Here is a 12,960-nt window from a genome sequence, read left to right on the forward strand (position 1 = left end):
GTTACGGAATAATCAATGCTTCTATTTTATTTCTTCAAATAATAAAATTGAAACTGCTTTGGAGTAACAATGTTAGTAAAGATTCAAGAGCTTAATCCATAAGACGATAAAGTGTTATACTTAGTTATTTTGCATCTAAAAAGGAGAATGATAACTCTACCTGCCTTTTTCAAGGAGTGATTGAATTAACCACATATTGAAGACCTATAAGCAAAAAATATAACTCATATGTTTCTTGCACTATCTAAAAAAGAAAAGGGAACAGGACAATTTTTATACTAAATACGTTTTTTGTTGTGCCCACAGATATTTTAGCAACTCATAGTATTTTATTAAAATGTTTGTAGCAATTTTTGGATCTGTTAACCTTCTCTACCTTACTTTAATTCGATACTTTCTCATCACTGTTGCAGTCACATTGCTTCCTAAAATTGATGGAAGTTCAGCAGGTTTCTTGAGAAACTGATCTGACAGCATAAAAAAACCCAAAATTTTAAAGTCACTGAGGAAGGGATTTCAGAACTATATAAAGGAGATTGAAGTTTAAATCACAGTTTTAGATGGATGGGAAACTCCTTCAGGGAATAGTGAAAAATAAACAAAAAATACTCTGTAAAAGCATTTTCTAAGCACAAATTTCATTGCTAGTATGTCATCATTTAACCCCAGCCAGCAACTAAACACCACACAGCTGCTCACTCACTCCCTCCAGCAGGTCAAAGTCAGAAAACTCATACGTTCAGACAAGAACAGTTTAATAATTCAAATAGAATAACAGAATAATAATAAATTGTAATGAGAAGGAACACAACAAAGGGAGAACGAAACCCCAAGAAAGACAAGAGATGCAAATGAAAACAATTGCTCAACCCCCAAGCAGCAGCCCCCCAGCCAACCTTCCCCTCAGCTTTTATTGCTGAGCATGACGTCACATAGAATCACAGAATGGCCAGGATTGGAAGGGACCTGTGGAGATCATCTAGTCAACTCCCCTGCCAGAGCATGTCCACCTAGAGCTGGCTGCATAGGAGCACATGGTATGGAATACCCCTTTGGTCATTTGAAGTCAGCTGTCCCAGCTGTGTCTCCTCACAAGTTTTTGTGTCCCCCCCAAGCCTGCTCGCTGGTGGGGTGAACTCCCCTGCCAGAGCATGTCCACCTAGAGCTGGCTGCATAGGAGCACATGGTATGGAATACCCCTTTGGTCATTTGAAGTCAGCTGTCCCAGCTGTGTCTCCTCACAAGTTTTTGTGTCCCCCCCAAGCCTGCTCGCTGGTGGGGTGGTGTGAGGAGCAGAAAAGTCCTTGAGACTGTCCAAGCCCTGCTCAGCAATAACTAAAACATCCCTGTGTTATCAACACTGTTTTCAGCACAGATCCAAAACACAGCCCCATACCAGCTACTATGAAGAAAATTAACTCTACCCCAACCAAAACCAACACAAACCAAACCCAGCACAGTTCAGAAACAAGTTGGTTTTGAAACTACAGGTTTATCACATTTCTTACAACAAGAAAACCTATATAGTATAAACCCAAAAGGCATGCTTGCTATCTGGAATAAAAGGTTCCAATTCTTAAGACTCACAAGTAATTTTAAAGTGTACATAAATATGCAAGTTTTATATGTGTGTTCATATAAAAAAACAACAAAACAAAAAACAAAAAATGAATGAGTGCTATTGATTATGAAGCAGCAAAGTCCAACTTAGCTCTTAGTGAATAGCAAGAAAATACAAAGCTCATTTCAAACAGGAGATGGACAGCATTATAAATGCAATCCTTGTGATATTTGCTTGTCATATTCAGCTATCAGAAAGCTGCAAAGGAACAAGTAATTTGTCCCTTTAAAAGAGGAACAGTGTCCTAATCAGGGACTATCGAAACAGATGTAATGATTACACTATGCCTTATCCTTTGAATTTCACTCCGGGTAGTCAAGGTATTCTTTTTTTCTTTTTCATCTTAAACTTCAGAATATTCATTAAGTTTCTCTGTTATCATGTAAGACACCAAATTGTGTGCAGTGGCCCAAAAAATATCGTCTTTCTTAACAATTAGAATGCAATTTTCTTTCCTTGCTTAGATTTTTTTTTTTTTTCCAGATAGAATACAGAAATGCTAACAACAATCATAGGAAAAAAAATAAACCAAACGCAATCAATCAAATACAATACAGGTCTGATAAATTATATAAACAGGTAAAAAATTACTTTTTTCTAAGCTGTCTCATCAGACTCTGGAAGTAAGCTTCTCTAACTTTACCACAGAAGTCCTTAAAACAAAAATTGCTTCAGAACTTCTGTTTGACTAATCTCATCTCCTTTAGAGTAACAAGCCGATTTGGGATTTGGATTTTGTTTGTATTTATTTTTGGAGATTATAAACTGTTCATCTGCTCTATATAATTTCATGACACATGTATTCTAAAGTGAGAAACATCACACAAGACGCAAAGTATACTGAAAACAAAGCTGACCAAGTAAAAATGGACTGTAATGATTCTATTTCATGGGAAGAAAAAAATTTTTCTGTATCTAATAAATAAAACTAATTCTGTAAATCAGCTTGTACTTCTGGAAATTATGGATTTAAACTTTAGGACACCAATTTCTGTTTCAGAATGAATACCTTGAAAACCTCTCTCCTATTCAAAGTGTTATCTTTGAAGTTCTGATTTGATTATTACCCTTGATACTTTTGAGATTCATCTGATATGAAACAGGGAAAGAAAAAAGAGTGCTATTATTAACAAGTTGGAAATAATTAAAATTCTGAACAGCTAAACCAGCAATGCTTTCCTTAATTTTCTTGTTCACTTGTTTCTAGAAATTCCTTGTTTGTACACTCCTCTTCCTAGTTTTGTATCTTGTTGAGGGTGCACTGTGCAGGCCCAGGTCATTAATGAAGAAATTAAACAACAGCCTCAGTGCTGGCCCCATGAGTCCATCACTAGCGACTGGCCTCCAGCTGAGCTTCGTGCCAGTGGTTACAACCCTTTGAGCCCAGCAGTTTGGTCAGTTTTCAGACCACCTCACTGTCCTTTTAGCATATACATCATCAATTTGTCTAAGAGTATATGACAGGAGACTGAGTCAAAAGCCTTATTAAAGGCAAGATTATGAGCCGTCCTCATCCACCAAGCTAGACATTTTGTTGTAGAAGGCTGTCAGGCATAATCTCTCCTTCAGAAATCCATGCTGACAACTCCCAGCAGCATTAGATGTATAATTTTATTACACGAATATTCTTTGTTGTTAATACACTAAGTCTTTGGATATGGAGTAGACCTCGTCTTAAATTAACAAACACACTGTTTACAATGTTTTGGGGGAAGAATTTTCATTTCATACCAAAGGCCTACAAGTGAGGGTAAAGCACAGCCCAGCTTGTAGGAAATATATTTCAAATTATCTCAGCAGCTCTCAAGCCAGGGCTAACAGACTACACGTATTTTGGGGAGATAAAATTATGTTACATACTTTATGCTTAATGGCTTACATGAATATTTTCCCCCATAAACAACTCCCTTTTTTTCCCCTTTTTTTTTATCTGTGCATCCATAGTTTCTACAGAGAAGCAAAAAGTAAGGTCTACCTTAAGTTTATAAAATGTGATGTAAAGGATAAATGCTGTTCTCCATGAAGAAACATGAGTTAATTCCTGCGTGAAGAGATAAAGGAAGACATAGATTTTTCTCCTTTTCAAGTCTTTTGCAAGCAATCTACTTTTACTTTTGGATCAGATTTTCTATGGAAATATTAATAATAATTTTTCTTCATTTTAAAAATACAGTATGTCTTTAAGTATTGTTTAGCCTCTGTAAATTTCAAATACATTACTTTAAAGTTGTTCAGGGAAAAAAAAAATGCCATTCCTCAGCTTAATATGACCATACAGTTAAAACAACCCAAACCAAATTCACTTTGAATGACTACTAGGATCAGACACATGACATGATGAACATCAAACAGAAATATCATGCAGTTCCACTGAAATTTGTCCCAGTGGAACACAGATGTATTACATGAAGGAAATATTTGGAAAACTGAAAACGCAATTGATGCCGAAAACAACAAACCCCAGAAAAACAGTTGTTACTTCATTAACTTTCACACATCCTTCTGAAGAAGAGCTCCCAAATCGAATTCAGTTCCTCAGGCTGGTATAAAATTGGGTGAATATAGGCCACTCATTACTTTATTCATGAGCTGTTGTCAACCAAAGTAAAAAGCCTGGGTAATACTAACTCAGAATTTGCAGTATAATAAGCAGAAATCCTCCTTGACTGAACAACAAGTCACAGTAATAATAAGAGGAGTACAGGTTGACATGAAAAAATTAAGTGTTCAAAAGATAGAGTTGTACAACTGGATGACCCCCAGACAGGTTTCAGTGAAGTATAGCAAATCAAGGACAAAATCATGAATCATGAAAGTTCTTATCAGCTGTCAGTGAAGAGCAAGTACAGCCAACTCAATTTCAGAGTGGCAGTCCCTATAGAGACCACCAACAAATATAAGAATGACTTGTCCCTTGGCAAAGCTTGTGATTAAGAAAACCTTATATCATGTTCATAGCCAATAAACTGACACTGGGTTTTCAGTACATTGGAACTACATCATGTTGAGAGCCAAAATGACTTAAGGAGTCCTTTATGCCATAATAATGACTTTATTCTCAGTGACAGGTGAGTGATGGCAAGGGCAAGGCTGAAGACTAGGTATCAGAAAAATGAATTGGGAAGCATTTCAGATTTTATCCGAGAGGATTGTGACATGTAGCTGCAGAAACAAACAGCGCACTTCAGAATGAGCAATAAAGGTGGCAGATTCTTAGGTGCCTTTGTGGGTTTTTTTGGTAATACAAAATAAGTTAAGCAATGACATCACCTGAGTTTCTCTGATACCTATATATCGCAGTAGTGGTAGGATTGCAGGACTCTCAAACTAGTTTTACTGCACGGCAATGGGGTATCTTACAGAGCAGAAAAGAGAGTGGATATAGCTAACAACTTGGCCTTAGAAAGACTTGGTTTTAGAAGAATATGTTTCAGCGGAGGGTGGGGGAACACATTCCTCCTCCCCAATCCTAAAATTGACAAATACTACATACTTGAAGGAACTTAAAGCCTGGAGAAGACAAGTGGGGTTGGAACTCGATCTTTAAGGTCCCTTCCAACCCAAACCATCCTATGATTCTGTGAACTTCAGAAAGGCTTTTGATATTATCTCCTACGCTTCTTTATGAACCTATCAGAGAGAGAAGCTCCACAAGGCTATTCTCTCAGAAGAAGAATTTGGGAGTTTTTGGAAAGGCATTTAAAACCCAAAACACAAACCTAAACTTGTGAAATGGGCTGGCTGGAATTGACAAAGTTAAATTCTGTGTTAATGATTATATGCATGTTGAGAGATGGTGAAGAAATAAATATACTGTAGAGTTGCCTTTTTCAAGAATTATTCAGGTTTGGAAATAAAACAAAAGAAAATAAGGCTCTCTATATATATTTATCAGGATATTCTGTCTCCAGGGTGAAAAATTGGAGAGAAGCAATACCTGAAGGAAGTTCTGCTTTGAAACCTACCTACAATTTCTTAGTTTTTGTACAATCTCATATTTTAAAACACAAGATACACAGAGTTTTCAGGGCTTCCTCCATTCAGTTAAAAGTTTATATGTATGCAGTGATTCTTGTTTTCTAGCTTTTTTCTAATGAACTAAACTGCTAAATTCTGCATTCTCTAAGGATATCTCTCAAAAACACATGGTCTTTAAGTTCAGAGAATACACTTCTAACCTTATCAATTGCACAGAAAACACAAAGCAATTCTCCCTAGTTTAAGGGACAACAAGCTACTTATTTTATCTGCAATGGAAACAATTTAACAAAGAGAAAACTTGATTTTCTTCAGCCCTTAAGTACCGTATGAAAGTACAAATGAAAAAGATCAATAAAACCAAGTATACATTCTTAAGAAAACACCATGAACTGCTTTTGTTGTTATATGAGAAACTAATAAACCTGTACCTTGATTTTTTTCCATTCACAAATGCAGTAGTATGGATGCAGTAGTAGGTTGATAAAGAAATTTAATTCAGAAGAACTGAAATATTGTAATAATTCATGTTATTCAATTATGTGTTATTTGATTTCAAGCATCTCATTAATGACACATTACAAAGAATGTGGTTTGCATGGTTTCTTCGCATCGTATCAGTGTGATATAAACATGGAAAATACAATGTTGTCTAGATCAAACTTGCTGGTTTCAGGCTAGTAGTCTATATTTAGACTAAAAGTATACAACAAGTCTAACCATAGTCAAAATGAAATTCTCAGTAAAATTCAATTCATAGAGTATGTGTACCCTTCTTTCAGGGATATCAAGATGTCAGTTCAGGATCAAATGAGTCCTTGTCTGCTCAGGTTCTGATGCATCAGTTCAAGATTTGACGTGCAGTTAAGTCATTTGATGAAAATACAGAGGTAACTTTTTTGTGTAAACATAAGATTTCAGGCAGGAACCCCTGGTTCTATGGATACCACTAACTGAACAAAGTGGATAGGACAGAGCAAGAAGAGCAAAGCTAGGAAAACAGCACCATCTCAGCAGCCCTCTTACTTTCACAAGCTCTACAGACTAAACAGGAATGAATATGCAGTTTACCCAAGACCTGCAAAGTTAGGAAAACAGCACCATCTCAGCAGCCTTCTCACTTACACAAGCTCTACAGACAAAGCAGGAATGAATATGCAGTTTACCCAAGACCTGAATTTTTCACTACTACTTTTTGATGGAAAACTGTACACTGGCAGGAGAAAATATCACTAGAAGTTTTGTTTTGTTTTTAAGAATTCATGCACATTTGTTCTCCAACGGACTTAAAGCATTTTAGCATTTACTGTTAATATTCAGGGTTTTAATGGAGCAATCACAAGATAAAAGGCAATATTTCAACCTATACACAAAGTTCAATACATCTCTTATGAAAAAGACAGTCTAAGGTCTGCATTTAAGCCTGCGTAAATTACCTTATTTGGGGATCCAGGCATGCTGCAGGCAAAAATGGTGATTTCAGCATCCATAAGCATATGTGAACCCACCCACCCTTCACATTTAAATCACAGTGGCGCAGAGCTCAGTTCAGTTTAGCTACTCACAGACTGTCCGGGACTCTTATCAGAAGTACTTCACTATCAGAATCAGAGGTGAACCCTGTGCTATCAATAGACACATTTTATCAGCTCCAGATCTAGCTATCCAAAAGATAGTTCCAGCCTAAGGGCAAGAGCTCAACTCATGCCTCTTAGCCATAACATAGCACACCTGCTGCTGCTGAACCCTGCTGAAGACCTATCATTTTTTTCCCCCCTCTGGTCTTCCCAACTCTGTTTTGCGCTGAGTAATTGGAAAGCAGCAATGCCTTGACCTGCAGGGCTGAGAGCCTCCATGGAGGTCCCCCAGAGGCCATTCTACAAACCATATTGCCAGTGCATTGGAAATACAGCCATTCCACAAAGCTATTACTGTGTATGTTACAAGTCGCCTCATGAGTTAATCAAACGACATCACTTTAACACCTCTGTTCTTTTAGAAGGGAATAATTAAATTTGCTTAAAGAGCAAACTCTCCTTTCAGAAAATAAATAAACGACATATGCATGTAAAAGACTGCAAAGACAACCTTCAAATGAGTTTTTGGTTCCATGGTATGTTTTAACTCTCATATGCATCAAACTGAAATTATTGCTGCTTCCATGGAAAAGGCAGGAAAAAGCATTCCCCTCTATATGACCCAAAGCAAACACAAAGTGCCAGTGGCCAGGATAACTCTTCAGAACCCACCACCTGTATTGACTAAGTGTCTACTGACTCTAATGAGAGCCCAGAAAACCTAGCTCACTCTTAGATTTCTACAGCACCAAGGTCAATTCTGCAAGTGACGAAACAGCTAATGTCACATGAAGATGCCACACGCTGGGGGAAACACGAAACCTAGCTCACTCTTAGATTTCTACAGCACCAAGGTCAATTCTGCAAGTGACGAAACAGCTAATGTCACATGAAGATGCCACACGCTGGGGGAAACACCACGCAGAGACATCACAAATCCCTACTGTAAAGCTTAACACAACTCCAGAGGGTTTTTTCATCATTCTCTCATGGCTGGGGGAAACACCATGCAGAGACATCACAAATCCCTACTGTAATGCTTAACACAGCTCCAGAGGGTTTTTTCATCATTCTCTCATGATATTAACCTTTGCATACACCACAAGTTACCGAAACTTTAGCACAACTTACTGAGCAAGTTGGCAAAAGACTGGAACGTGCAGCTAGGTCACGAGCACTGCAAGATGAGAACTAAGACTATGTACATACAATATTTTTAGCTAGGTAACAAGAGTTTTAATGTTAATAGATATAAGTAGACCTGCAACACCAAAAGTATTATAGTTTAAATACTTTGTCCAGCTAATGATCAACTCTATCTTTTTTCTTCTGCTGGTTTGAGGGCACTTACTGACAGGTCCATCTGTTTCTCGTGAGCTTCACAGGACTGATGTGACATTGTGTTAGGCTACTGGTAGACTTTGCATCCTGTTCCTTTACAGTATTTACATTTGTGTGCATATTTTCTTAGATTGGTTAGCAGCTCTGAGTGAAATTAGGACCCTTGTTGGGTTACTCTCACTTGAAACAAAAGTTTCCATGTTTACTTTAATAGAACCAATGTTTTACAATACAAAACCCTGTGCAAGCAAATATCCCAAATCATAACTCTGATGTACAGTAACAGGACATGGAAAAATAATAGACACCAACCACCCACAGAAAGGAACTCAGAAAAATACACAAACCACGTATGACTAATATTCTGCAACCTCTAAGAAAAAGTATGCTCCCTGAAAGGTTTTACAGCCTGAAAATTTTACCAATTTCATAAAGTTTACATATTAAAATTTTCATACTAAAGAGGTCCATGATTTAGGCATGATTTTAAAGGGAGTTGTTATACTAGATATTAAGGTCTAACATAACCCTGAAAATAAGATATAGATAAAAGACAAAGTATTCTAGTTGATTTAATGAATTCTAGAGTTTCAAAATTATAAAGGGAATATTAGAGGATTACAGAAGGTACTGTAGAGGTGCTCACACCTTTCCATGGCAAGGTGGTATAGCAAAAGAAAAGCCCACACCGTATAGCCAAAGTTACCTTTTGTAGATGTCTTTCCAATTTTAAAAGAAAACCCCACACCCTATAGCCAAAGTTGCCTTTTGTAGATGTCTTTCCAATTTTAAAAGCCAGAATCTAGTCTTATTGATTTACTTTTGGTAGCAGTGACTGGTATTTAAATGGTCATTTGTGTACTTACGTATTAACTGTTCTGCTGTTCCCCCCTCCTCAAAATTCTGATCAACATCAAAGCTATGATATTTGCATTTATTTAGAAATAATTTATTACCAAATGTTTGATTGTATATTTATCTTAGCTCTTAATATTTATAGCTATTATTAGAAAAGAAACATTACGAACAAGATTTTGTAACAAATTGTATGTATGGTGAATTGAAAAGTATAAGAATATCTGTTCGACAAGTCCTCAAAATTCAACATTGTTTGGGAATATAATGTTACATAAATATTACAGAATCTTTCATTACCTAGCACAATATCGCTACTCTGTTAGACATTCAAAGATCTTAGTTTTACAGAAAGAGAGGACAAGGAGACTACCTCACATATTTATTAACAGAAAAGTAGGCTAATTAAGAGAAATGGGGGAACCATCATGATCTCATTTATGAATGGACTTGAGACCCTTTATAAATATACACAGAAGACAGATTCCAACAGACAGAATTTTCCACAAAAACATTTAGGGCAAAGATACTTTTCATTCCTCTTAACTTTTGCAGTATGCATATTCTTTGCAGATGACCGACTGGAAACCACTGTAATGTTCCTCTCTGATCATAGGTCATCATTTGCATGGTGAAAAGAATTTAAGATATTTCCAGTATTTCAAAATTATTAAAACCAGTGTAATGTTCTTCTCTGATCATAGGTCACCATTTGCGTGGTGAAAAGAATTTTAAGATATTTCCAGTATTTCAAAATTATTTTTTAAATTCACTGATGATGTCAGTATAAACAGCATGACACGATCAAAACAAATGAGTTAAAATGAGCTACACTGAATTTCTGAATAAAGAATTTTTACTTTCTTTTTTCCTCTGTAACAACCTGCTGCTATATGATAAAAGAATAACATTTAAGCAAAACTCAAAATAGTTTGCTTTGAAAAATTAAGTCCTAGACACAAAAATTGCAAATTTTCCTGTACTTATGAGGAAAAAAAAAAAAGGTAAGAAAGAAAAAAAAAAGAAATCATTCTAGCTAATACCAGGAAGAACTTAACCAAATACAAAACTATTCCTTATTTAACTACTTTGTGCATTTCACTAATCTTGTTTTTCTGGAGTTCTCACTGAATAAAGAGTCAAATGTTCCATTCCCAGTACTGAAGTCATTTGAAGTATAAAATATATATGCTTTGAATCTCCCTTCTTTAAGATAAGACATTTCTTTTAAGAGACAAGTAAGGTTTCAGAAAAAAAAAAATTAAAAAAAAATCATTTTTGACATGAAGGAAGATTTCACTGTTAAGGTATTCTCAAAGCAAACCTTTACTGATTGCTAATTTAGGAGGTGTAAGAATTAAACTTTGTAGTTTGAGACTGAAGAGATTAATTTATATTAGCTGTAAATTAAGAAAAAAAAAGATGAAAAACACCTACCTTTCGGGAATGGATTTCTTTCACGTATAGTGGAAGTAGAAATTCAGATATTCCTTCAAGTCGTATTCCTTTTTTAGTGACTCTCAAATTTCCCATTCCATCCTACAATCAATAATATATATATATATTCACTTTAGGAAATAACCTCATCCAGAACAAGCTCAAAAGAACACAGTAGCTGGCCTAATACCTAAATATAATGCTGTCACACTGTTCCCAGCTCTTGTGATGATCTTGAATAAGAGCTAGATACAGGGGGAATTTAAGGCAAAGCTTCACCTGGGATTGAGATGTTTAACTGTGCAGCCTGATGGTGAACATTATTCTGTGGCTGCACCTAATGCAAGGTTACAGATGTAGATCATAAGTATTCCTCTACCATAGAGGTGAAGTTACATAGTCAATTACAACTGTTAAGTAAAACAATTGGTTCATTATCTCTAAAAATATACATAACATTTGGTAAAGAAATCTATTATTTTTTGCAGTGAAATGTTAGAAAAAAAATATTATGCCATTGTAGTGTCAACTGTTTTTGCTTTTTTCCAGTAATTAAAATACATAGGAAAATATCATATAGGAAGTAAGAAATAGGGTTTTCTATTAGTAAATAGTTGTTCATCACAACTAAGGGCATGTTCCTGGTCAAAAGAATAACTTCAACAATGCTGAGGGTTATTTCTGTTTTCTTAATTTATCCGAATAGAAATAGGAAAGGGACCGCTGTAAAAATCTGAATGACACAAGAAAACCAAATGATTCAATGTTCAATAAATTATAAGCATAGAAAAGTGGCATAATAAGGCTCTAGCTGTATTCTAACAGGAAAAACAATGAAACCTGCTCAATACTTAGGAGACAGGATCATTTTGCACAGATAGAAATTCAAGACTTTTTATCCCTGGATGCTTGTTACTGTATTCCTGACAAAAGATAATTCCTCACTGTAGAGCCAGTGGAGTTCAGCTTGATCCACCTAAGTGCAAAATTAGCAAATTTAACCTAATTGCTGATTAAATATTTTTAAGCTATTGCTGACTCTAGTGTAGCAGAACAGCGAGAACTTGCATTTCTGCTCTGCTGGTTGAATTGGGAAACAAATAACCCCCACTTGCCAGGCAGCCATAAACAGCTGGATAACTGTGTCCCCAACTGCTACAGCTGAAGCTGGAAGAGGACACTGAATTAAACAACATTATACTTAAAAAGACAGCAAAGCCACTATAGCACTATAGCTATTCCCTTTATGAAACAAAAAACAATGCCAGTAGGGCAGATATTTGATTGACACCACTGCATCCACATCTGAAGCTAGGCTATGAAAATGCAAATTCTTTAAGACAACAAAAAGAATTAAATGTAATTCAGCTAGTATTACTTCCCAAACACAACAAGGGTGTAGTGATAGATAACTATCCACACTATGACAGGTTTGCAAAGAACTTACTTTTGGGAATCGTGCCTTCACATGGCAGTTATAGGACTAAAAGCCTAGATACCTATGACTACAACCACAGAATCTACCAGAATAAGAAAATAAATACAAATTTTACCAAGCAGAGAAAATATGGAATATAAAAGCTACTCCTAAGGCTACCCATAATATAAAATTTACTTGTTAAAGTAATATGGCACCAAGAGAAATTTGCAGACTCTGTAACAGTTTAGCAAATGTTTAGCAAAACTTGTAACTGATTACGTAAAGCCAAGAACTGCCTTTTCATTAGAAAAAGTGCTATTTGTATTCAAACTACACCTCATGGTTTCATCCCGGCTGGCAACTAAGCACCACGCAGCCACTCGCTCCCTCCCTCCCATGGGATGGGGGAGAGAATAGGAATGGTAAAAGTGAGAAAATACATGGGTTGAGATAAAGGCAGTTTAATAGGTACAGCAAAAGCCACACACACAAGCAAAGCAGAACCAGGAATTCATTCACTGCTTCCTATGGGCAGGCAGGTGCTCGACTACCTCCAGGAAATAGTGTAATAGGTACAGCAAAAGCCACACACACAAGCAAAGCAGAACCAGGAATTCATTCACTGCTTCCTATGGGCAGGCAGGTGCTCGACTACCTCCAGGAAAGGGTCCATCATGTGTAATGGTAACTTGGGAAGACAAACACCATCACTCCAAATGTCCCCCCCTTTT

At 36.3% G+C, this 12,960-nt stretch overlaps 1 protein-coding gene across 3 annotated transcripts in view; it reads right to left on the bottom strand.

The window, feature by feature from the left end:
* Nucleotides 1-12,960, bottom strand: part of SGCZ (sarcoglycan zeta) — a 425,770-nt gene that overhangs the window by 111,757 nt on the left and 301,053 nt on the right. For all 3 annotated transcript variants that reach the window (XM_014945657.1, XM_014945659.1, XM_014945658.1), the window contains exon 3: nt 10,810-10,911. In XM_014945657.1, coding sequence (XP_014801143.1) covers nt 10,810-10,911 — 102 coding nt within the window. The remainder of the gene's footprint in view (nt 1-10,809; nt 10,912-12,960) is intronic.

This window comes from Calidris pugnax, unplaced genomic scaffold, assembly GCF_001431845.1.
Source record: "Calidris pugnax isolate Ruff unplaced genomic scaffold, ASM143184v1 scaffold58, whole genome shotgun sequence".
Lineage (NCBI taxonomy): Eukaryota > Metazoa > Chordata > Aves > Charadriiformes > Scolopacidae > Calidris > Calidris pugnax.